General features: G+C 58.7%; 1 protein-coding gene and 1 long non-coding RNA gene across 4 annotated transcripts in view; one reads left to right on the top strand and one right to left on the bottom strand.

Moving 5' to 3' along the window:
- The first annotated feature begins 952 nt into the window (after positions 1–952).
- The window catches only part of PDE2A (phosphodiesterase 2A), a 42,075-nt gene continuing 19,897 nt past the window's right edge, over positions 953–23,130 (top strand). Inside the window, exons 1-2 of one of the 2 annotated variants that reach the window (XM_063148020.1) lie at positions 953–1,142; positions 19,857–19,908. In XM_063148020.1, coding sequence (XP_063004090.1) covers positions 1,075–1,142; positions 19,857–19,908 — 120 coding nt within the window. In that variant the 5' untranslated portion in view covers positions 953–1,074. Of the gene's footprint in view, positions 1,143–19,856; positions 19,909–20,729; positions 20,766–23,130 lie in introns of those variants that run through there. The other variant, XM_063148024.1, reaches the window with a different exon arrangement.
- Positions 16,812–19,884, bottom strand: LOC134414035 (uncharacterized). Of its 2 annotated transcripts, none has more exons than XR_010026643.1 (2): positions 18,379–19,884; positions 16,812–17,044 (listed from the first exon to the last, which is right to left on the bottom strand). It is a non-coding gene; the product is annotated as an uncharacterized LOC134414035 (long non-coding RNA). The 2 variants fall into 2 exon arrangements; XR_010026642.1 differs by having other exon boundaries at positions 18,854–19,884.

Here is a 23,130-nt window from a genome sequence, read left to right as displayed (position 1 = left end):
CCAGGCACCCTCTGACACTGTCCCACCCTGCTCACCCCTCTGACACTGTCCCACCCTGCTCACCCCTCTGACACTGTCCCACCCCTGACCCCTCTGACACTGTCCCACCCTGCCTGCAGCTCACACTGCCAGAACTCAGCCCATGGGGCCCAGGACAGGAGAGCAGCAGGTTCAAGCTGGAGACCACCCACGTGTCTGGGACTGTTTGCCAGGTGTCCACTCTCTGGCAGGGACCCGTTTGTGGTCCAGTGCCATTCTGTATGATAGAATCACAGAACCATGATTTGGAAAATCCCTCTGAGACCACTGAATCCAACCATTTTCCAGCACTGCCAAGCCCACCACTAAACCATGTCCCCAAGTATCACATTTACATGGCTTTTAAATCCCCACAGGCATGGTGCCTGCAGCGTTTGACAACAGTATTGGGGAAGAAATTGTCCCGAATACCAAATCCAAACCTCTCTTGAAAAACTTGAGGCCATCTCCCTTACAAGAGAAGAAATACATTGCAGCCTGCCTGTGGTCCAAATGTTGCCTAGTGCAGCTCATTGCCCCTGGGACAGGAACCTGTGGGACCAGTGCTGCTCAGTACCTCTGGGACAGGGACAGGTGGGAACACTGCTGCCCAGTGGTGCTGCCGGTGCCACCGGGGCAGTAACAGCGCACGGCACACGGGGCTTGCGCTCCCAGCAGGGCCGGAGGGGCGAGCGGGCAGGGCAGGTCCCGCGGGCGCTCCGAGACAAAGGCGGGCGCTCCCCGGCGCGGCGCGGCGCACGGGCGAGGCCGGGCGCGGCGCGGGTTGGGCGGCGGCGGGCGGCAGGTGCGGCCCCTCCGGCCCCTCCGGGCCCTCCGCCGAGCGGCGCGGCCCCCGCCCAGCCCCGCGGAGCCGCAGCAGCGCCGTCAATCAGCGTCGCCCCCGCTCCGTCCTCCCCTCCCGCACGCCTCGGCGCGCTGCATCGGGCTCGGTGACAGCAGCGAGCTGAGCGCGGCGGGAGGCTCCGCTCGCAGCCGGCACCGAGAAGCGGGCGCGGCGGCGGCGGGGCTGGGAGGGCTGCCGAAGCATGCGGAGCCATGGGCCAGGGCTGCGGACACTCCATTCTCTGCCGGAGCCAGCCGTACCAGGCGGCCGCATCTGACATGTGAGTTCCCTCCCGCCGGCACCGGGGATGGGGGACCACGCCAAGAGGGAGGGATGCTCTGGGAGTAATGCCGGGCAGAGGAGCGAAGGAGACGTCAGGGACGCAGGAAAAAGTTCCTCCTGCCTGACAGCTGTCAGGGAGGGGGTGGCAAGGAAATGACAAGAGGCTGCGACCCCTCCCTATTCCCCACTCGCCACCCAGGTTAGCCCCGGGGCAGGTCATCGCCGGTGTTTCTGTGCCGGAGGGCTGGTGTGAACTGAATCTCCCTGTCTCCCCATCACCCTCATCCCATAATGATTTCCTGCAAGGGTAGAAGGCTCCTGGCCCAGTGGTGGGCCGCAGGGGGGCCCGGGTGACTTTGTGAAATTCAGGTCAGCCTTCTGAATTGTGGTTTCGGCAGCTTCACACAGGGCAAGAGAAGCCAGTCCCTGCACGGCCACCCGCTCACCAAGCAGATTTGGGGCTCCCAGTGTCACAGTGCCTGTCTGTGTAAGGCCAGGTGGGGATGGGGCTCACGGTGGTCTCCTGCTGCAGCGGGCACAGCGGGCTTTGTGTGACAGCGTGGGTGACCTTGCTGAGGGATGACAGTGCTCCCTGGAAGCAGGGAAGGGTGATGCTCTGGAGAGCCCACGTTGCAAGAGGGGCAGCTTGCAGTGTGTGGATCCCCAGTGCCCAGAGGCTTGGCGGGGCTGGCAGAGCCCCCCGTGTGCGTGCACCCCCGTGTGCAGCGCTGGCTGCGCCGCAGCTGCTGGGAAGCAGGATGTGCATGGATATTCACAGCGTGTGCTCTGGGCACCAAGGATCTGGGGTGCTCCCAATCTCTCCTCCCCCTGCTCCAGTGGGAGCAGATCCCACATTTTGAAAAGCCCTCTGGGAGGGTGAGCTGGACCACAGGAAGAAATGCAGGTCTAGGGCAGAAAGGAGGAAGGCTTCTCAGTGCTGGATTCCTTTGTCTGACAGTGCCAGCTCCACATGCTCGGGCTCTGGCCGAACTGCCTGGCTCAGCTGCTCACACCAGGACCACCAGAAGCAGGAGGGACTGGAATGTGCCCAGGAGCAGCCTGGGCTCTCCTGGAGCAGGTGCTTCAGGTGATGGCAGGACTGTTGGGGTGCAGGGAAGCTTCCATCCACTCCTGCTCCAGCGCTACTCATTTCCCTCACCGAATTTTCACACCTTCATGAGTTGACCTTTGGGTGAGAACCCTCTCCCTCTCTGTAGAAAACACCCTCCAGCATCTCTCTTGCCTACATGCAATGTGTGCCTTGGATCTGTTTTCTCAAGGCCCCAATAGGTGCTGATCCTCCCACGCTCCCGTGGGTGCTGGGTCTGTCTCTGCAGGCAGCATCCTTCCCCCAGCTCTCCTGGCTCACTCCCTGGTGCTGTGTGTGCTTTGTTCCCTGCAGAGATCCTTCCCTGGTGCTGCCTGAACACGTGCACGTGTCCTTTTCTTTAAGCAAAACACACAAAGGTCTTGAAATGCCATGCGAGCCCCATGTTCCCTCCTGCCTCTGCTGCTGCTCTTTAAAGGCTTTTTTAAAAAAAGTAACTGACATAAAAGCTTGGTGTAGCTGGGCTGGCTGTGCCCAGGTGGGAATTGGCAGGCAAGGTGGGAATGGTGAGTCCAGCTGCTTTACCCTTTTAACATGGGATATGTCCTTCATATTTGTCCCTGCTCCTGTGAACCCCACGGGGTACAGAGAGGTGGAAAAGCTTCCCAGGAGTTGCCAGAGGATGATGCCCTCGGCCCTGCAGTGCTCCCTGGAGGGGTTGCAGTGTGAGGCTGGCGCTGTGGGGAAGGTGCTGCTGCTCCCAGCCTCCCCTCCAGCCCTGCCCTGTTCCATGGGCTGCCAGTGACGCTGGGGCTGGCATCCAGAGGTGGCCCAGCTCTCCCATGTGCATGGTGCATTTTTTTTGCAAGGGGATGCAGGTGCAGCATTATCCAGGTCACGTTTTAACCCATTTCCTCCCTTTCTCCTGCCGGGATGTGTGCTCCCGGGTGGGTGGACGCTGACCTGGTTAGAGGTGGGTGGGGTGCCAGGGTGCCTGGAGCTGCTGCTTTCACAGCATCTGACAGCAGCTGGGGCTGGGGAAGCAGCTACTGAGCTCTGCAGATGGAAAACACAGAGGAGGAGATGCAGCTCTGAGCATCCCTGCGGGAAGGATCCAGCTCAGCGGAGGCTGGGAGGGGTCAGGGCTTCCTTCAGGGCACAACACTGTCTGGGACACAGGGAGCATGGGCTCAGCCACCCTTTGGAAGCCTTGGAGCACCTGCAAACCCCCTAGAGAACCCCCCCAGACCCTTCATGGTTATTGCTGGTCCCTGGGCTGCATGTGTAAAATGCCATGGAAAATGCCCACCCCATCACCCCATCACTCCATTGTCCTGGCAGTCTGGCTGGATGGCTCTGCTCCCCCTCCAGCAGGAAAAGGGGTTCAGTGGTAGGAGTTTAACCTGGTCCCCCATTGTTGAGGTTCTTAGGTGAGGTTCTCCAGGTTTTTCAAAGCCTTGGGCTCTTCCTGCACTTGTAACTGGGGCTCTTCAGGATCACCCACCTGCCTGTGCACCCAGCCCCAGAGCCTGGAGGTGCCTGGCAGGGAAAATAGAGGGAAAACTCCTGGCTGCAAGCTTCCTGCATTCTGCATATGCCAGGAGCTTCCCAGCACCCTGCTCCTGTCCATGGAAGGTCTCCAGGGTGAGTGAGGAATTTCCCCTCCATCACCCCAGGGCATCTCCCTGAGCATCTCCAGCTTCAGAACAGCCAGTTGTTTGGAGGTGTTGGGATCTGGGCCAGATTCTGGCTCTGTTAGTGAGGATCCTCACCAGGTGTGCCCTGGCCATCATCTGCAGCAGAGCCCTGCTCATCCCCTGTGAGCTGTGCTGCTTTGGGGGCTCTGGGAGCCTGAGCATCCATCTAGGGCTGAATACAGCATTCCCTGGGGGCAATGGTGGATGCAGCAGCAATTTCTGGGAATCCCTCTTTCCTCCTGCTGCCCTCTGACCCTGGTCATTACTTTTGTCTCATTGCCAGCTCCCACGTGGCTCAGTGGGAGCTGTGCTGGGCTCAGAAATGCCGGCAGGGCCCGGAGCTGCCTGGGACTCTCTGCATGTCCAGCTTTCTCCTGAATGGATGGGCCTGTCTGGAGGGGGGAATGAGCTGGATAGGGAGTGTTGGGAGAGGCTTTGTTTGCTGCCATGGCTCCATCTGCACAGCAGCAGCAGGGTCAGGCAGTGCAGAGGCTGCTGAGTGGGCAGCAGGCAGCCTGAGCTTGGCTTCTCCCAGCCCAGGTGTCAGGGGTGGGTGGAAGGGTCTCACCTGCCTTAGCAATGGGAGATGACAGCAAGATTTGATGTTTCAGGGGTTGGAGCCTGAATTGCGGGATGAGTGGTTTGGGTTGGAAAGAACCTTAAAGCTCATCCAGTTCCTATGTCCCTGCCGTGGGTAGGGACACCTTTCAGTACACCAGGTCCCTCCTCATCCAATCTGGCCGTGTAGAAATGTGTAGGAAGGTGTTTGGAAACACCTTGTAGGAAGCTGTCCCCAAACCTTGTAATCCACACAGGATCCCCTGTGGGGAATGGACCAGTATGGCAGCCTCAGGGACTTGCTGAGTGCCAAATGTCCCTGAAGCTGGTTATTTGGCAGCAGCAGCCCTTGGTCCTCTCCTGTCCCCAAATGCTGCTCCCAGCAGCAAATCCTGCTCCTAGACCCATGTTCTGAGCCCTGCCTGCATCCCTGGTGTGTGGAGTCAGAGGGCAGGAAGGACATGGGAGAATCTTGGTTCAAACCTTTTGGGCCTTTGTCAGTTTGTATATTCTATGATAAATCAAATAGAACAAAGAGAGGGATTTAGAAGTGGGATGGGGTGCATTTCCCACTGAAAATGTGAAACCCAGACTTTTTTTGGCTGGGGCTGGGTTGGGGCTTAGCCTGAGCATTGCATCCATCCAGGACAGCCTCACTGTGTGTTTCAGCATCCCCAGAGCCCTCTGCTCTCCACCCAAAGAGGGAAAAGCAGACAGCAGCGCTGCCAGTGCAGCTCTGGGACAAAGTGCTGACTTAGCCAGAAGCCTCCTCTGCCTTCCAGTTGCTTCCCAGCCCCTTCCCAGGCTGTTAATAACTTGCACGTTTCAGCTGGGTGACTCAGAAGACGGTGAGCAGATATTTATAAGGCGCATTTGAAAGGCAGAGACTGGTGGAGGGTTTTTCTTCACCCTTTTCTTCTCTGGAGCTGGTGCCAGCTGAACGTGCCTGTGCTTTGCTTGGCTGTGGGGTGAGGTCTGCAGGGTGACCTGTCCATGTCCCCTGAAGTTCAGGGTCTGTTTCCTATGGCATGAGGATGCTGATGCTCCAATGAAAACCTCCCTGCACATTTAATCTCACCCCATGGCACCAGAGCCCTAATGCCAGTGCCTGTGAGGGCAAAAGCTGGCAGGGCAGCCAGAATTTGGGAATGCAGGGATTTGTAGCCCCTGCTTGTTCTGATGGTCCCCAGCCTGGCTCTGAGGCATGGAGCCCTGCCAAGCAGTGGCATGATCAGCCTCAGGAGGATGTTGCTGCTTGGTGGTGATGCTGTGGGATGTCTGTGCAGCTTCTTGGTGGTTTAGGGTTTATCCTCACACCAGAGCTGCCCTGTGTCTCCACAGCCCTGTCCTCGAGCCAACACTTGGCTTGAGCCTGGCTGAAAGGACACAAGCTGTGGGTGTTGCTGTGTTTTCCCTTGCTCTCCCCAAAATGAGGGCTTTCCTCATGTTTTTTACTGGTGTGATCACAGACAGGGGGATGGCAGAATCCTTCCTGCATGGAAAAAGCAGGTGGAAGCCATGAAGGCTTTAAGTAAGAAATTGGGGTCAAGAAAGGTGGTGCTAGTGATGGGGAACAGTGCCAGAGTCCCCAACCTCCTGACTCAAGCAGGGTGGTGGAAATTTTCAAGAATTTGATTGTCAGCTGCTCAAGCCAGGAACTCCTGCAGTGGGATGGAACCCCTGGAATGGGATGGAACTCCTGCAGTGGGATAGAAGTCCTGCAATGGGCTGGAACTCCTGCTCTCCTCCTGAGAGGAGAGTGTTGGATCCTGAGCACGGACATCCTTGGGAGCTGCAGGATATGGGGACCCCCTCGGTCCTTCTGCAGCACCTCAGGGGTAGAGCTTGGCCTCCCTTTGGCTGCTGAGGGGCTGAAGCTGGGCCTGAGGTTAGGATTAGGGTCAGGGTCAGAGCTACTGCTAAAGTTGGACTAAATTTAGGTCTGGGTTTAGGGCTATGATCAAGTTCAGGGCTAGTGTTTGGATTAGGTATAGGTTTAAGGTTAAGGCTAAAGCTAAGTTTAGCTTTAAGGTTAGGTCTAGAGCTAAGATAAAAGATTTAGGGTCTGGTTAGATCTAAGAGTAGTGTTAAAACTTAGGTTAAGTCTAGGGCTGGTGTTTGGTCTATGGCTAAGTTTAAGGTTCAGATTAGTATTAGGAGTAGTACTAATTTTAGGCTTATGCTTAGGTTTAGATTTAAGCTTAGGTTTAGGGTTATTGTTAGCCTCGGATTAGATTTAGGGCTCGGGTTAGAATTATGGTTCAGGTTAGTTTAGTGTCTGTGTTAGAGCTAGATTTAAGGCTTAGTTTATTGTTAGGGTTATTGTTAGGTTTAGATTTAGGGCTAGGCTGAGTGTAAGTTTAGAGTTACAGCTATGCCAAGGTGTAGGTTTATGGTTAGGTCTATGATCAGCATTACAGTTAGTGCTTGACTAGGGTTAGTGTAGGTCTGCCAGGACAAAGGCTGCAGTGCTTCATTCTCCCTCAGCAGAATATGCTCCACTTTCCCCACCAGCACAGCCTTGGGGCCCTCCCATCCCTGTTTTTCCCCCTTTGGTTGAGCCAAAGGCTCTCTGGGACCCATCATGGGCTTTGGTTTGGTCTTGCACCTTTCCTGGCTTCAGTGGGAAGGGGGACAGATCTGAGTCAGCAACACTGCTGGATGAAACCCCCAAAACTGGGGAGTTTTGCTAAAGCTCAGGTGAAGAAAAACAGTACTGGCTGTGGACAATGCAGGTCTTGAGGCATGAGGAGTGTCCCTGTGGAAATGCCAGCCAAACTTCAGAGGCATTCCCCAGAATCAGCCCAAGGGCACTAAGGTGCCCTTTGGGTGCTGTTTTCCTTTGGTCAGACCCAGGTGCAGGTGGATGCAGCAGAAGAGCCAGGTGAGCTCTTGCTCCAAAGGATGCCACAGGAAAAAAGCTGCTCATGGTGGGAGCTGGGTATGATGAACCCTGGGAGGCTCAGGAAGAGGCTGAGGGGACTGCTGTTGGATCTGACTGTCTCCAGGGAAATGATGCTCCTGGGAATGGCTGTGGGTCCCAGTCAGGCATCTGTGGCTGGTCCTGCACCTACCAGATCAACAGGACACAGCTGGAGCTGCCTGGGGCAGGGTTTGTGCTGTGTGTACCATGCTCGGGCTGTGCAGAGGGGCCACCAGTGCCACCTCCAGCTCCATGTGGTTTGGGAACCCCGAGGTCAGGGTAATGTCCTTGGGGCCCCCCATGTCCCGTTGTGACCATCTCCCTTACGTCAAGGAGATGAAGCAACTGTGCTACTGTGCAGGGATGGAAAAAAGGGATGGAAAGAAGGTCTCCTTCCCCCAGGAGCAGCGCGGGAGCTGGCTCCTGGCTGTGTGGGTGTGCTGTACTGGTGGAGATGGAGGGCTCTGCGAAGGTGGGGTGCTGCTGGAGAAGCCCCTCTCCCCCGCGGCGCAGGCAGGGACAGGGACAGCAGGGACAGGGACAGCAGGTCCGTGGGCTGCCGAGAATGCAGAGTCAGGCACGGGGTGTGTTGCTGTGCACAGAGCCTGCAGCGAGCTCCACGTGCCAGCTGACAGTGCAGGGAGCTGCAGCACGGCCAGGGGGACCCCAGCTATGTCCCCTCCCTCCTGCAGCCCCCGATCTGCAGGCACACAGAGAACTGCTGTGCTCCCAGGGGATACTCTGGGAACCCTGTTTCCATCCTGACCTGTGCAGCTCAGTTGGATCCCAGCTCCTGAACCTGCAGGCACATCAGAGAACCACTGTGCTCCCAGGAGGGTCCATGGGGATAATCTGGGATCCCTGTTTCCATCCTTTCCTGTGCAGCTCACTTGGATCCCTGAACCAGCCCTGTCATGGGCACTGTGGCACAGGGAAGAGGATGAGGCTGGGGACACTTTTCAGGTGGCACCTGGCTGCCAGTCATCCTGGCAGGGCTCTGTCCAGGCACAGGGTGGCAGGGGAGCTGGAGCCAGCAGTTCAACCACAGAAAAGCCATTCATTAATGGAAAGCATGGTCGAGGAATAAAAGCCTGGCTGCTCCGGCACTGGTCCCAGTACCAGCGGGATGTTGGCTGTGCCAGAGAGCAGCCCAGAAGGGTGCACCAGGGGAGATTTAATTTGGATATTAGGGAAAATTCCTTCCCTGAAGGGGTGCAGAACAGGCTGCCCAGAACAGGGTGGAGTCCCCATCCCTGGAGGGATGTAAAAGTTTTGTGGATGTGGCATTTGGGGACATGGGTTAGTGGCAGGCTTGGCACTGCTGGGGGAATGGTTGCACTTGATGGTCTCAGAGGGCTTTTACAACCTCAATAATTCTGTTTCCATATTCCATATGGCATCTCCATGCCAGTCCCAGGGCTGAGCTGCATTTCTCTGCCAGTTCCATCTCTCCCCCAGTACCCACACCAGCCCCACCACTGGCACTCCATACAGCCCATCCCCAGTTTCCCCCTCCTCTCAGGGAAAGCTGAGGTTTTGGAAGCTAAAAGCTCAACTCAGCTCTGGGAAATGGGTTGAAAGTGTCAGACAGAGCCACTCCTGCCCTGATGAGCCTCCAAGGCATGAGTGGCTTTGTCATCTCTTGTCCCTCCACAGATGGTCCCCACTCCCTAACTCTGCACTAACTCTAGCTCATGGGAATATTTGGATCATTTGAGAAGAAGTCCTGGCCCAGTGAGTGGCTCCCACTTGTGCCATGTTCACAGATGGATGATCCAGTTAGAAATCTGTGGTGTTGCTTGGGAGACGATCCCTGCTCCTAGGGCACTGTTGTTCATGGAAAGCGTGGGGCGTGGAAAGCACAGGCAAGATCCTGGCTCCTGCTCTATTCCCACTATTTTTAAGGGAAAACAATGCTGGAAAGGAAAAAAAAAAGCAAAGTGAAAAAAACATGCTGAACCACGATCAACTGCAGCTTGCTTCCCTCCTCTAGTTATCAAATAAATGGACTAATTGAAAGATGAGTTGGCAGCATCTGTAGGGTTGCATTTATCGAAGGATAATTCCCCAGGGATTCAGGGTAACTGTGTGTTTTCCCTCTCACCTGGCTATGCTCCTGCCTGGTTTGGCTCCCTTGGGGTGCCGGTGGCTTTGCTTGGAGGTCCCCACGGTGGTGGGATTTGCAAGGATGCCATGCAGCAGGGATGGAGATTTGCAGGGCTGCCACGCAGTGTGGACAGGGATTTGCAGCCTTGCAGGGCTGCCATCACTGAGACCAGCTGCATTCCTGTGGCTCCTGGCACCCCTGGGGGTTTGCAGGGATGCCGTGGAGTGGGGACAGGGATTTGCAGGGATGCTGTACAACAATAACGGATTTACAGGAACGCCATACAACGGGGATTTGCCGGGTTGCCGTGCAATGTGGACAGGGATTTGCAGCCTTGCAGGGCTGCCAGGCTTTCTAGCCCCACCACCGGGGCCAGCTGCATTCCTGCGGCTCCAGGCAGCCCCCAGGCAGTGGGGGCAGCTGCTTGCACGGGACCTGATGCTCCAGGGCGGAGCACCGGAGCAGCGTGTTTGCCGAGCAAACAGGGCTCAGCCTCCGCAGCCGGATCAGCGGCCTCCCCTCGTTTGCTCAGCAAACAAATCCCACCCGGCAAAGCTTTGGTGCCACCGCTGCCCTTCCCGCAGCTCCTGCCAGCTGCCCTGGCACTGCCATGCAGCACCTGGCCATTATTGTGCAGGTCTGGAGTTGTGCAGGGTTCCCGATGGCTTCAAATGGAACACGGCAGCTCAGCAGCCCTCCCTGCCTTTCCTGCCTGCAGATGCCAGGGTGCTGCTGAACCGTGTGTGGGATCTGTTCGGGGGATGTGCAGGGTGAGATCCTTCGGCTCCAGAGAAATGGTTTTGCTCTGGGCTGAGCAATTGCAGGATTTTCTGTCACTGCTGGAGGCTGGGGGAGATGGAAACTGCATTGGCAGGTGTTGGCCTGGGAGGCTGGCTGCCCTGGTGGTGGAGGAAAGGTGTCTGGGTGTGTGGGGATCCTGGAGCACCACGCCATGCCATTGCTGCTTCCCTTGCTCCAGGCTCTCCATGGCCCCAGACCAGGATCCCTCTGGGGTCCTGATCCCCCCATAACACACTGCCGACAACCAGGGTTCTGCTGAGGTGGGGACAGATGCCACCTCCCTCCCTCCCTTTGCCTGGAGACTGTGGGATGTATCCCAGCCATTTCATGGGCTGGTTGCCTGCTGCTCCAGCTGTCATCTTTCTCTGCTTCCCCTTTATTTCCCCCTCACAGATACACTCTTTAGCCCCTGCTGCCTGCAAAAACGGAAAAACTCCCTTTGCCCAGCACTGTTGGCTACCTCAGGGACCCATTTTCTTCCCTGAGGTGCTGGAGGCATATTCTTCTTTTTATCTTCACTCCCAGAGCAGCAGGACCGTGGCTTGGTCAGGGTGTGACTGTGGGTACTGAGCCGCCCATCTCACTGCACCGTCCCTGGCAGAGTGGCCAGGCACTGGGGTCACCACTGTCACCCCATGGGGACACTGCTGCTTTCCCCCCCACAGAGCTCTCTGGAGCTGGGGCCAAGCCACCCTCCAGCCTTCCAGCTTCTCTAAAGTCACCAGAGTCACTTGTGCACTTATAGGCCACTAAGTGCTGTAATTACAGATATGCTTTAATTAACATAATTGTGTTTCTACGCAAATAAAACATTTGGCACAGTTAATTCCAAGGCTGCAGCTCCAAACACAAGGCTTCCTGGCCCCCCTGTGGAGGTGGCAGGGGGGCTGGCAGAGAGTGGGGCTCTCACCTCCCTGCCAGAAGATCATCCCAGTCCCAGCCAGGGCCTGACCCAGAGCCCCCCTTCCCCTCTGGAGTGTCCTGCCCTGCTTTGGTGCAGGCAGCTGTGCTGGCAGACACTTGGATCGCTGGGAGATGGCTCTGGGCTTGCTGGAGCGCTCTGTTGGGCTCAGTGGAACAGAGCACTGGGATTTCTGGGATGCAGCAAACCCAGTGGTTTGCTGGGACACAGAGCTGGATTTGCTGGGATGCAGCCCCAGGATTGCTCAGACACAGCACTGGGTTTGCTGGGCCGTGGTGCCCAAATTGCTGGAGTACCACGTTGGGCTTGCTGGGATGCAGCCCTGGGTTTGCTGGGATACAGCAGTGCCCTTGCAGCAGTGCCAGGTGTGCTCACCCTGGCTGGGCAATGGGCACAAAGGGTGGATCCAGCCCCTCCATCCATCCCAGAGCTGCCCCAGGGTGTTTTGCCCTCCCAGCACCCAGAGAGCTCTCACTCCCCTTTCCCTCTTTAGCAGACCCCAGAGCTCCCCACGCTCTTGGGAGCCTTTGGATGAAGGCTGGAGCTGGCGGCAGCATGCCAGCCCTTTGCCAGGAAGATGCCAGGAAGAGCTGGGAAAATGGCTGGTGCTTATGTGCTAAAATGCCCTTTTCATTTGAAAAAACAGAAGAAAAGGGGAAAAAAACATATTCCATTTTTCTCCAGCTGAAAATGAAAGTGATTATGTAACAAGCAATAAATTACAGAAAGGAATGAGTCATTGGAGCAAATCCCAAGAAAGGCACAGTATTTTTAGCTCCAACACCCTGTGCTGTACTGTGCATTAACCCTTGCAGGACTTGGGCCCCCACTGCAACCTGCCCCTAGGGTGCCCCCCCCAGAGGCATCATAGTGGTTTCTGTGAGGATTTTGTCCCTGTGACATTCCCAAGGGAAGATGGAAATGATGTAAGCTGTGAGCCCCTCATCCCATGGTTCTCCTTTGTATGGGATGCTTATGGGTGGTCCAGGGAAGACTGCTCACCCCAGATCCATGTCCCCATCCTGGGCTAAGCCCCTGCTTCTCTTCCCCTCTGCTCATTCCCACTGGGATAATTAATCCTGATCCCTTCCTGAGACCCTGGGCACCACTGCTGTTTCCTTGCCAAAGAGCCTGAAGAATTAATTAGGAAATAAAAGCGAGGAACAAATTAATTGGAAAAGAACTAGCGAGGGAGCAAGTGAGCAATGCTGCTTTAATCCAGGTTAAATTGGGGAGTGATTGCTTTGCTAGCAGAAGAGATGATGAGGGAGCATTGGAGCAGGCAGGTGCCAGGTGAGACAATGCCAACAAGCATCCAGGTGCCAAGGGCTGCCCATGGAGAGCTGTGCTGAGTGGGGAGCAAAATCCTGAGGGTGCCAGTAGGAGGCTGGAAGAGGAATCTGGAAGAGGGGCTCAGGGCTCAGACTGTCCCAGGATCACCACTCAGACCATCCTGGGGAGCCCAGAGCTTGGAGCATCCCTAGGAAGAGGGTCAGAACATTCTTAGGATGGAGGCATGGAGCACACCTGGGATCAGGGCTCGGAGCACACCTGGGATTTGGGCTTGGAGCATCCATTGGAACAGGGCTTAGAGCATCCCTGGAGTCAGGGCTTGGAACATCCCTTTCTGAAGTGACACTGTCACCCTGTGGGATCAGGTACCAGCACAGGGACAGGGACCCTGTTCCCTGTGTGCCACATTTCTTTGGGGTCTCCAGGCTGGTGGGAACCAGGCCTTCTTCTCTGTCTCTGAACACATCCCTGGATGCTCATGGTAGCACCACCACACTCCACTGTCACCTGGCATCAACCCCACCCCTAAATAAGGGGCCAAGGAGAGTGGCAGGGACCAGTGAGAGCAGGTGGCCAAATCCTTGTGTCCTGCAGCTGGAGTGGGGTCGGCTCAGAGTGACACAGCCAGTGCCAGTGGATGTCATCTCCTCATCTTTTATTTAACCTGGCAGTAAATTCCTGTCCCCCATATGCTTGGGCTGGGCTGGGACCTTCCTTATTGCTGCTGGGCCACCTGGAATAGTGGCGTGGCACTGCATGTCCCGGGGCTGCTGTGCCCCCAGTACACACTGTCCCTTCTCCTGCTGTCCCTTCTCCTGCTGCACACTCTCATTCTGGCACATAATTTCCCCAAAATCCATGTGACCCTCCAGTGACATCCTGTTCCTCCAGGCAAGCCCTGTCCTTATGGACATGTGCTGTCCCTTGTCAAACATGCTGTCCCTCTGCAAACGTGCTGTCCTCTCAGGCACCTGCTCTCCCTCATACACGTGCCGTCCCCAGGTGTGCCGTGTCCTTCCACACACAGGGCGCCCCCCAGGATGTCACCTGTGCCCCTGGACATGTGCTGGTCCCATGAGTGCATGCTGTCACCCTGGAAGCAGGTTGTCCCTCTGGACACACGCTGTGCTGCTGGGTCCAGGCTGTCACCCACGGACACGTGCTGTCCTCCGGGATTCAGGCTGTTTCCATGGACACACTTGTCCCTGTGGATGCATGCTGTCCCCATGGATACACAGTGTCCTGATGGATACATGCTGTCCCTTTGGATACACGCTGTCCCTTTGGATACACGCTGTCCCCTTGGACACATGCTGTCCCTCTGGGTGCCTGCTCTCACCATGGCACATGCCAGTCCCTATCCATAGGCTGTCCCTATGGATACTCCCTCTCCCTCACCCCTCTGAGGGCACAGTGGGGGTGTGCTCTGTCCCTGCCCACACAGGACAATCTCATGGGACAGGTGTGTGAAACTCAGGAGAGGAAATCCCACCAGCCAGGCTGAAGATGCTGGTGGCCACCATGCCCAGAGCTTGTCCATGAGGACTGTGTGAGCTGGCTGGGAAAGCAGCCAAAGAATGGGGACAGAGGCGTGGAAGCAGAGCCAAGAGCTGTCTCAGCCCCACAGGGACCTGGCCAGCACAGTGGGGCCAGCAGGGCTCTGCCATCCCATCTGTCCCCCTCCTTAGCCCTGTCATGTCTGTGGGCTGCTGGTGGCCCCCCGGCCCCACTCTGAAATGTCTCCACAGAGACCCTCCAAGGACTCCATCACTCACTCATCAGTGGTATCACTTATCAGCCTGGCCCTCCCTTATCCCTTTGTCACCCCTTCACAGAATCCGCTCAGTTGGAAGGAGCCCACAAGGAGCATCCAGTCCAGCTCCTGGTCCTCCCAAAGAGTCACATCACATGCCCAAAATACTGTCCAGATCCTGTCAGGCTTGGTCCTGCTCTGGGTAGCCTGTTCCAGTGTCCAGTCACCCTCTGGGTGAAGAATCTTTTCCTAATATCCAACCTATCCCTCCCATGACACAACTTCAGACCATTCCCTCGGGACTGTCACTGGTCACCAGGCAGCAGAGGTCAGTGCCTGCCCCTCCTGTTCCCCTCACAAGGAATTTGTACCTGCAGTGAGGTGTCCTCTCAGTCTCCTCCTGTCCAGGCTGAACAGCCCAAGTAACCTCAGCTGTTCCTCATACAGCTTCACCTCAAGGCCCTTTACCACCCTCACGGTGTTTCTTTAGACTCTCTCTAGTAGATTTAATGTCTTTTTTATTTTGTGATGCCCAAAACTGCCCTTAGCACTCGAGGTGAGGCTGCCCCAGTGCAGAGCAGAGCAGAGCAGAGCAGGACAATTCCCTCCCTTGCTCAGCTGGTGATGCTGTGCCTGGTGCCCCCAGGACATGGGTGTGACTCATGTGACTCCTGTTCAACTGTTGTCATGGAAAGGTCCCTTTCCACGACACTGCTTTCCAGCAAATCATTTCCCAGTCTGTGTGTACACCAGGGTTGCCCTATCCCAGATGCAGAATCCTTATTGAACCTCACACACACGGCAATTGTCCAACTCTCCAATTTGCCAGCAGCCCCTCCCAGTTTTTTATCGTCTGTGAACTTGCTTTGTCTGAACTTCCAGTCCTGTGTCCAATTCATTTATAAAGATGTTGAAGGGTGCAGGGCTTCCTCATCCCTTCCTCATCCCTTTGTTATCCCGCTTTGAATCCAAGGACAGCCCAAGCCCCAGAGCTGATGCAGCCAGGTCTCTGCAGCTGGCACTTCTGGGGGCCATCCCCACTGGGGGGCTGCTGCCAGGACACCCCATCCCTGCCCAGCCTGAGATCATTCAGCTCTTCCTTGTGTCCACACATTCCCAACTCTCCTGCTGCTCCCAGCAGCTCCATGCAGTGAACCCACCCGATGCCATGGAACCTTCTAGCACCCCCAGCCTGTGCCTGGCATTGCTTGGGTGAGGGATGCCACAGCATTCCCTGTCCCACAGCATTCCCTGTCCCACAGCATTCCCTGCCCTGCCATATTCCCTGTCCTACAGCATCCCCTGTCCCGCAGCATTCCCTGTGCCTCAACATTCCCTGTCCCACAGCATTCCCTGCCCTACAGCATCCCCTGTCCCACAGCATCCCCTGCCCTGCCATATTCCCTGTCCTGCAGCATTCCCTGTCCCACAGCATCCCCTGTCCCACAGCATCCCCTGCCCTGCCACATTCCCTGTCCCACAGCATTCCCTGTCCCGCAGCATTCCCTGTCCCACAGCATCCCCTGTCCTGCAGCATTCCCTGCCCTGCCATATTCCCTGTCCCACAGCATCCCCTGTCCCACAGCATCCCCTGCCCTGCCATATTCCCTGTCCCACAGCATTCCCTGTCCCACAGCATTCCCCGTCCCTCAACATTCCCTGTCCCACAGCATTCCCTGCCCTGCCATATTCCCTGTCCCTCAGCATCTCCTGTCCCACAGCATTCCCTGTCCCACAGCATTCCCTGCCCTGCCATATTCTCTGCCCCACTTGGGCACTGCAGCTGCATCCTGGGCACTGAGTGGGATTTATCCATGGGGAAACCACAGAGCAGTAAATGGGATATCGATTGGGTGCCATTGTGGGGATTAGTGCAGAGAGGAAGAGCAGATGGATTGATTTCTGGTGGGGTTTAGAGCTGCCAGTGTACCTTGTGCCAGCAGCTCCAGACAATAACACCCCAATTCATTCACGGATCCAGCAGCTCTGTTCATGGCCGTGTCCCCAGGCTCAGCTCAGTCTCTGTCATCTCTGTTCTTGGGCAGGACCCCAGCCCCATGTGCCACCTGCACTGGCCACTACGTCCCCTCCTTTCCCAGAGGACAGGGATGCTCCAGAAGGCAGCACAGTGCTGTGCCTCCCCAGATCCAGCATCCAGCCCTGGGTCTGCACTGGTGCCACAGTTTAATGGAGCACTGCTGATCCTACAGGGCTCACAGCACTCCTGGCCCAGCTGGGAACAGCCATGCTCCTCCTGCCCTGCTCTCCCATCCCAGTGCTCATAGGATATCCAGTGTGCCCACAGGTGCTGCACAGATGGGGAGAAATGGGATTTCAGGGTTACACAGGGTGTGAAGGCTCATCTTGGTGCCTTAACCCTCCAAAATCTTCAAGTTTCGGAGTTTGGTACCATTTGCTGCCAGCACCTCCCAGGAAAAGCTGGAGTGGGGTTTATGTGAGTGTCTTTGGTGTGGAATATTCCATTAGCATGGAATAAAGGTCAATATTTACTTGCCTGCATGAACTTTATTCCCACTGATGCCATCAGACACCCTCCAGATGGGATGCGGCGTGGCTGCTCCCCAGTTCCCAGGAAGAGACAGGAGGCACAGCACTTTATTGATCCACTTCAGGCTAGGAACAAAAGAAAACTACAGGATGGATGGAAATGTGGGAAGCCCACCCTGCTGCCTCTCCTGAGCACCTACAGTTACTCCCCAGCAGCTCCAGGGCTGGGTTCTGAGGCTGTGTGTTTCTCCATCTGACCGCTGAGATGTTCCCATCCAAGAACGCCATTCCTGGGGCACACAGAAAAGCCAGGGATCAGCTCATAATTACCCCAGGACTGACTGGGAGATGAGCAGTGATGTATGAATGCAACAGTGGTGCTGCAGCACAAGTCCCTGCACCCTTGCATCCCTGCACCCGTGCCCCATTCCCCTGTTCCCAGGTGCCCCTGTGTCCCTACACTGTCATGTCCCTGTGTCCCATTTCCCTGTGTCCCTGTACCTGTGTCTCCCTCTCTGTCCCCAGGCCTTTGTGCCGTGTCCTAACACTTGTCCCCCAGCCCCTCCCCACTATGTCCCTGCAGCTCCTGTGTCCCTGCACCCCTGTGTCCCTGCAGCTCCTGTGTCCCTGCAGCTCCTGTGTCCCTGCACCCCTGTGTCCTTGCAGCTCCTCTGTCCCATCCCCTGTCCCCAGGCACCTCTGGGCGAGCCCAAGGGACAGCTCCATGCTGTGTCCTTGTACCCAGCGATGCCTCTGTGTTTCCTGGGCAGCTGCGCTGGCTGTGAGCTGCTGTGGGTGTCTCTAGTGACAGGATTGTGCCAGGTGGCAGGACATGGATCCTGCCAGCACCCAGCTCCTTGGGTGTTCCCACTGCTGGCCCCACAGGGAACCTGCTATATTCATGGATCTATATTCAGATCTATATTCATCTGCTTTATTCATGGATCCCCGGACCCACATCCGTGCCAGCAGGACCTGTCGGGCTGGGGTGACACTCGGTCACACCTGTAGCAGGGTGACCCCAGAGCGGGGGATTCCACAGCCTGATCTCGGGGATCTGGCGGCTCTGGCGGTGTCCTAATCAGAAAGATGGGCGCTGTGAGACGCTGCCCTGAGGGGTGTCCATGATCCTGTGCCACCCCCGGCGAGAGACGCCCATGGCCCTGTGTCACCCGCAGGGCAGGACCGGCCGGCGGCCGGGGCTCCTGCGGCAGTGTCCGGGATGGGCCGGGAGCTCCTGGTGGCTCTGGCCGCTAGATGGCCCCGCGGCTCCACGGCCCGCCCTGAGCCTCCCCCGAGCTCCCCGGGCCCTCCTGAGCTTCCCCTGGGCTCCCCGGCCCACCTCGAGCGTCCCCCGGGCTCCACGGCGCACCCTGAGCCTCCCCCGGACCACCATGAGCCTCTCCCAGGCTCGGCTCCCCGGCCCACGCTGAGCCTCCCCGGGCTACCCTGAGCCTCCCCCGGGCTCCCCGGCCCACCCTGAGCCTCCCCGGGCTACCCTGAGCCTCCCCCGGGCTCCTCGGCCCACCCTGAGCCTCCCCCGGGCTCCCTGGCCCGGCAACCCGGGGCTCGGGGAGGAGGGAGCCAGATGGAGGGTGCAGCATGCAGTGTCCCTAAACTCTACCCTGCTTGGCTCCTGCCTCGGGGTGGCATTTCCTTATCACCACCTGTCCTAGTGAGGGTTCAGAGACCATGGGAGGAGTCCTTTGCAAACCCCCAGCGGAGCCTAGTAGCGTCCTGTCCCTGAAGGGCACCCTGGGGACAGCGACACAGAGGTGCAGGAACACAGGGGTGCCTGGGCAGGGAGGGGGACACGGGACTGCAGGGACACAGGAACACAGAGGGGCAAGGGTACAGGGTGCAGGGACACGGGAGTGTGGGACACAGGACTGCAGGGACACAGGAACATGGAGGGGCAAGGATACAGGGGTGCAGGGACACGGGAGTGCCTGGGGACACGGGAGTCCCGGGATCCGGAGGAAGAGCAGGCCATCCTCCCCCAGACTAGAACTTTCTCTTCTGCCCAGAGAAGGAGGAGGGGGAGGGATGGAGATCGTCACGCTGCCGGTATCCCTCTCACCATGCGATATTCCTCTCACCGTGTGGCATGTGGCCATCGTGTGACACGGCTTGAGCATGTCCACCCTCCGTGCAGATTCCCTGGGGCCATTGGGGAGGGGCGGCATCCCGAAATCCTTGTAAGTGTCGGGGGGACGGGAGGAGGTGTCACTCCTCACTGAAAGCAATGGGGGGTTAATATAGGAGGGTGAGGGTGAACAGACCCTATAAGGGGTCCCCAAGATGAGGGTCCCTCCTTATCCAAGAGGGGAACACTGGGTAGGACCCCCTGCAGTATCCTATAGGATGGGGGGCAGGGGAGGCTTTCTCTACTGAGCCCTGCATCAGGGTTACCCCAGGGTGAGGGATGGGATGAGATTCGGCCCCTCCATCAGGGAGGATGAGGGGAAGACTGCCCCAACCCAAACGTGGGGCGCAGCCTTTAAGGTGACAGGGGTCTCTTTACTGGGAGGTGAAACATGCCCCAGAAGGGAGAAGGGGCAAGGGGAAACTCCTGGCCCGACCCCCAGGAGGGGAGGGTTTAACACGGAGGGGGGTTCTTGCCCTCCTGGGTACCAGAGCCGTGACGGCACCGTCGGCACCTGCCCCGCAAGCTCCAGAGTGGGGAGCCATGCCCTGATCCTCTCCCCACATGGGCGCACCCGCCCCACTCCCGTTCCCCCCTTCACCACCCCACACTGGGACTCCCACTCCTGACCCCCTCCCAATACCGGGGAGTGACATCCCGATTCCCACATCGGGACCACCCCCTCGACCCCGGGGACCCCCACCCCCGATTGGAGAGTGATGTCCGATCCCCCGGCCGCCCCACAGCCCCCACCCATCCTCGCCTCCCAGCGCCCCGCGGAGCCCCGCAGAGCAGGTGCGGGGCGTGTCGCGATCGGCCGTGTCGTGACGGGGCGTGTCGCGGCGGGGGCGTGCCCGCAGCCCGCGGGCGGTGCGGGGGTGCGCGGGACCGGGATGCTGCCGGGATGGTGCCGGGATGGTGCCGCGGCTCCTCATCGCGCTCCTTCGCTTTTTCAGCCGCGGGTTCCTGCGGGCGGGGGACGCCGCTCCCGGCCCCGAGGCGCTACAGGTAGGGACGTCGGGACCTGCACCCCGAGGGCTCCCCCGCACCTCCCTCCCTCTCTCTCGGGACCCTCCTCTTCTCAACCGGGATTTCCATCCCCCAGCCGCATCCCCTCCCATTCGGGACCCCAATCCCAACTATCACCCGTTCCACCTGGGACCCTCAACCCACCCCCCCATTCCCCCGCCCCATCCCACCCGGGCGCTCAGACTCCCCTCTGCTCCTACCCGGGACCCCCACCCACGTCCCCCGACACCTGGGACACCCGATTCACCTGCCCTGTTACTGGGGACCCCCACCCCAAGCACCTCTCCTCCCAGCCGGGACCCTCAGCCCTCCTCCCCTCCCAAACCACGACATACGACTCACCTCCTCTTCCACCCAGGACCCCATTCCCGCGGCCTCCCTTCCCACTGGGTCCCGGAGGTGGGGGGATCCCCCTGTTCATGCTGTGGGGCGGGGTTGGGAGTCGGGGCTCCCGATTCGCCGTGCTCGGACCCCCCATCCCTTCCCAAGGGCGGAGAGGGCTTTCTGCACCCGCTTGTCTCCCCCTTTTCGGTGGGGGGCTCTGAACCCCACGGGGAGAGCTTGACAGGGAAACTGAGGCACACATGGGGCTCCCGAGGCGGGGGTGACGGTGCCGTTTGTGCCGTCGTCCCTTCCCCCCCGCCCCGACCGCATCCGAGGTTCGAGGACACGCAGGGAGGAGGCAGCGGGCTGGGGGGTGCGGATCCCGGCGGGATCCCGGGAGGAAATGGGCTGGACTGGCAGGGAGGGGGGCGGCTCGGTCCCGGGGGGACCCTCACGCCCTCCGGCAGCCGCGCCAGGAGCCGGGCCGCGCCATGGGGACTCTCCAGGACACTGTGAGCGACCCTGGGGAAAGGGATACCCTGGGGGTCCCGGGGGAGCTGTGCCCTCGGGCTGGGGGTCCATCCTGCCCTGGGGCTTTGGGGTGCGGTGTGCTTGGGAGTGCCTGGGGGTTTCGGTTTCCTGGGGGGTTGGAGTTCCCCCTTCCCTGTGTCCCCTCGCCCCTCTGGCCATGAGAGCCTCAAGAGCTCGGCTGCGAATTCCATCCTGCTGCCAGATCTCGGGGTGGGTGTGCTGGGAAGGACAGAGCCCCTTCAGCACCCCCAGCAGCACCCAACCCTGAGCCCCCCACCCTCCTTACACCAGCTGCACATTTTGGAGAGATGGAGGCTGCATCAGTGGGAAAACACACGGTCCCTCTGCTCCTGCGCCTTCGAGCACACCCAAATTTGGGGAGGGGGTGACTTGAGGGGGTTTCTTCCTCTCTGTTCGCCTGGATGGATCCCTGCCCTGTGTGCTGATGGTTTTGGGTGTGAGAACCGTGGCCTCGGTCCCCCCGGGGGTACAGCTGCTTGGGGGGCTCCAGGGGGCTGCAGGTCCGAGACAGGAGCGAGGACCTGGAGACTGAAGCTGGGAAGCGAAGGGAAGGAAACGCTCTCTGGGAAATTGCCGAAAGCTGCTGACGGAGAGAAAGAAGCTGAGCAGGGCCAGTGTGCCCCGGGCGGGGGGAAATGAGCCCCCCTCCTCCTCCGGATGGGAAGGTGGCGGCTTGGGGACATCTGAAGTGTCGCTGAGCACGGCGGTGGGGTGTGACCCTGCTCACCGCCCAGCGCAGGGACACGGGGGTCCCCGTGATCCCTGTGGGTCCCAGCTCTCCAGAACCCACCCGGGCCGGACCCAGGAGGGTGCTGGCAGCTGGGCAGGCTCTGAACGCCGGGCACAGCCCCCCAAGGGGATCTGGGGATGGGGGGGTCAGGGAGCCACAGCTGCCAGCCTGGGGGGGACAAAATGCACCCATATGGGGGGTTGGGCAGGCTGGTTTTAACCCAGTGCTGGCGTGGCAACGAGGAGGAGGAGGAGGAGGAGGAGTGGGTCACACGGTGGGGCAGAGATGCAGCCCCAGCCCCAGTGTGTGAGGCCACGGTGGCAATGGGGTGTGACCCAGGGTGTATGAGGAGTGAGTGGGGATGGATCCTGCCCCTTCTCCAGCACATCCCACACAGCTCATCCCCCACAAAATACCACAGCACCCCTGTCCCCATTGGTGTCCTAGGTGCTGACTGCGTCTGGAACTCCCATCCCTGAGCCTGGGGGGTCATATAGGGGGTATATAGGGCTTGGGGCATTATTCCCCTCCAACACCCTGCAGTGGGGTGAGGCTGAGAACGTCTGTTCCTGCTCTCCCTCCCTGCCACGAGCTGCAATGCAATTACTGGCAGACTGGATCATGAATCAAACGGTAATTGATACATGTTCACAGCCTGGAGAAGCAGGAGGGGCTGTGGGGGACAGTCAGGCACCTTTACTGACCTGCCAGGGACTTGGGGGGTTCAGCCAGCACATGGGGCTCCTCCTGCCTCAGTTTCCCCCCGTGTGGGGCCAGCCACGTTCAGTGGGCCCAGGGCCTGCTGAGGCCAGTGAGGGGACATGCGTACGCGGGCGTTTGTCCTTGCGTTTCCTCTGGCAGACACAAACACACCAGCAGGGCAATAAAGGGGAGGAAAGGGCCGTGGCGGCTTCTTTCCATGACATGCAGCAGGGCTGGCTTCCTCCCACGCTCAGCAAGGTCAGGGGCAGAGCTGGATCCCCAAACTGGCATGGCTGGGGGCAGCACGGTGTTTCCCAGCCAGGCCTGGGATCCCCACAGATCAGGGATCAAGGAGTGATCGAGGCTTGCAGCGTGGAGTCAGCCTGTGCTAGCACTGCAGTGCCCTGCTGCTGGTTTTTGAGGGGCAGTGGGGTTTGCTATATGGGTTCCAGTGCTCTCATGCCTCGTGACATCACCTGGGAAGGGAGGTCTGGAGTGGGAGTGCCCTGCTGGACTCCAGGCAGGGGAGCTGGGATGGGGATGTTCCTGCTGCACCCCAAGCAGAAGGAGTTGGAGGGGATTAGTTCTGCTGCATCCTGGGCAGTGAGAGCTGGGACAGGATGCTCCTGTTGCAGGATGACATGATGGCATCTTCCCCCTGAATGGGATAGGCCCCGTGGGTGACCTTGGCTTTTTGGAGTCAAGCTGTGACATTTGGCAGGGAGGTGGTGGGCTGGGATCCCCTGCAAGCTTGGCTCTGGAGGGTGGTCCTCTGGGAGCTGAGTCCATGGATTTGGGGACTGGCCTGGGACCTTTGCAGCTGAATCCTGTTGCATATTTACCCTGAGCACTCCATGGAAGTGGGGGAGAGGATGGTGGGGACCTGCCTGAGA

This window comes from Melospiza melodia, chromosome 2, assembly GCF_035770615.1.
Source record: "Melospiza melodia melodia isolate bMelMel2 chromosome 2, bMelMel2.pri, whole genome shotgun sequence".
Lineage (NCBI taxonomy): Eukaryota > Metazoa > Chordata > Aves > Passeriformes > Passerellidae > Melospiza > Melospiza melodia.
This window is presented reverse-complemented; position numbering and strand designations above follow the sequence as displayed.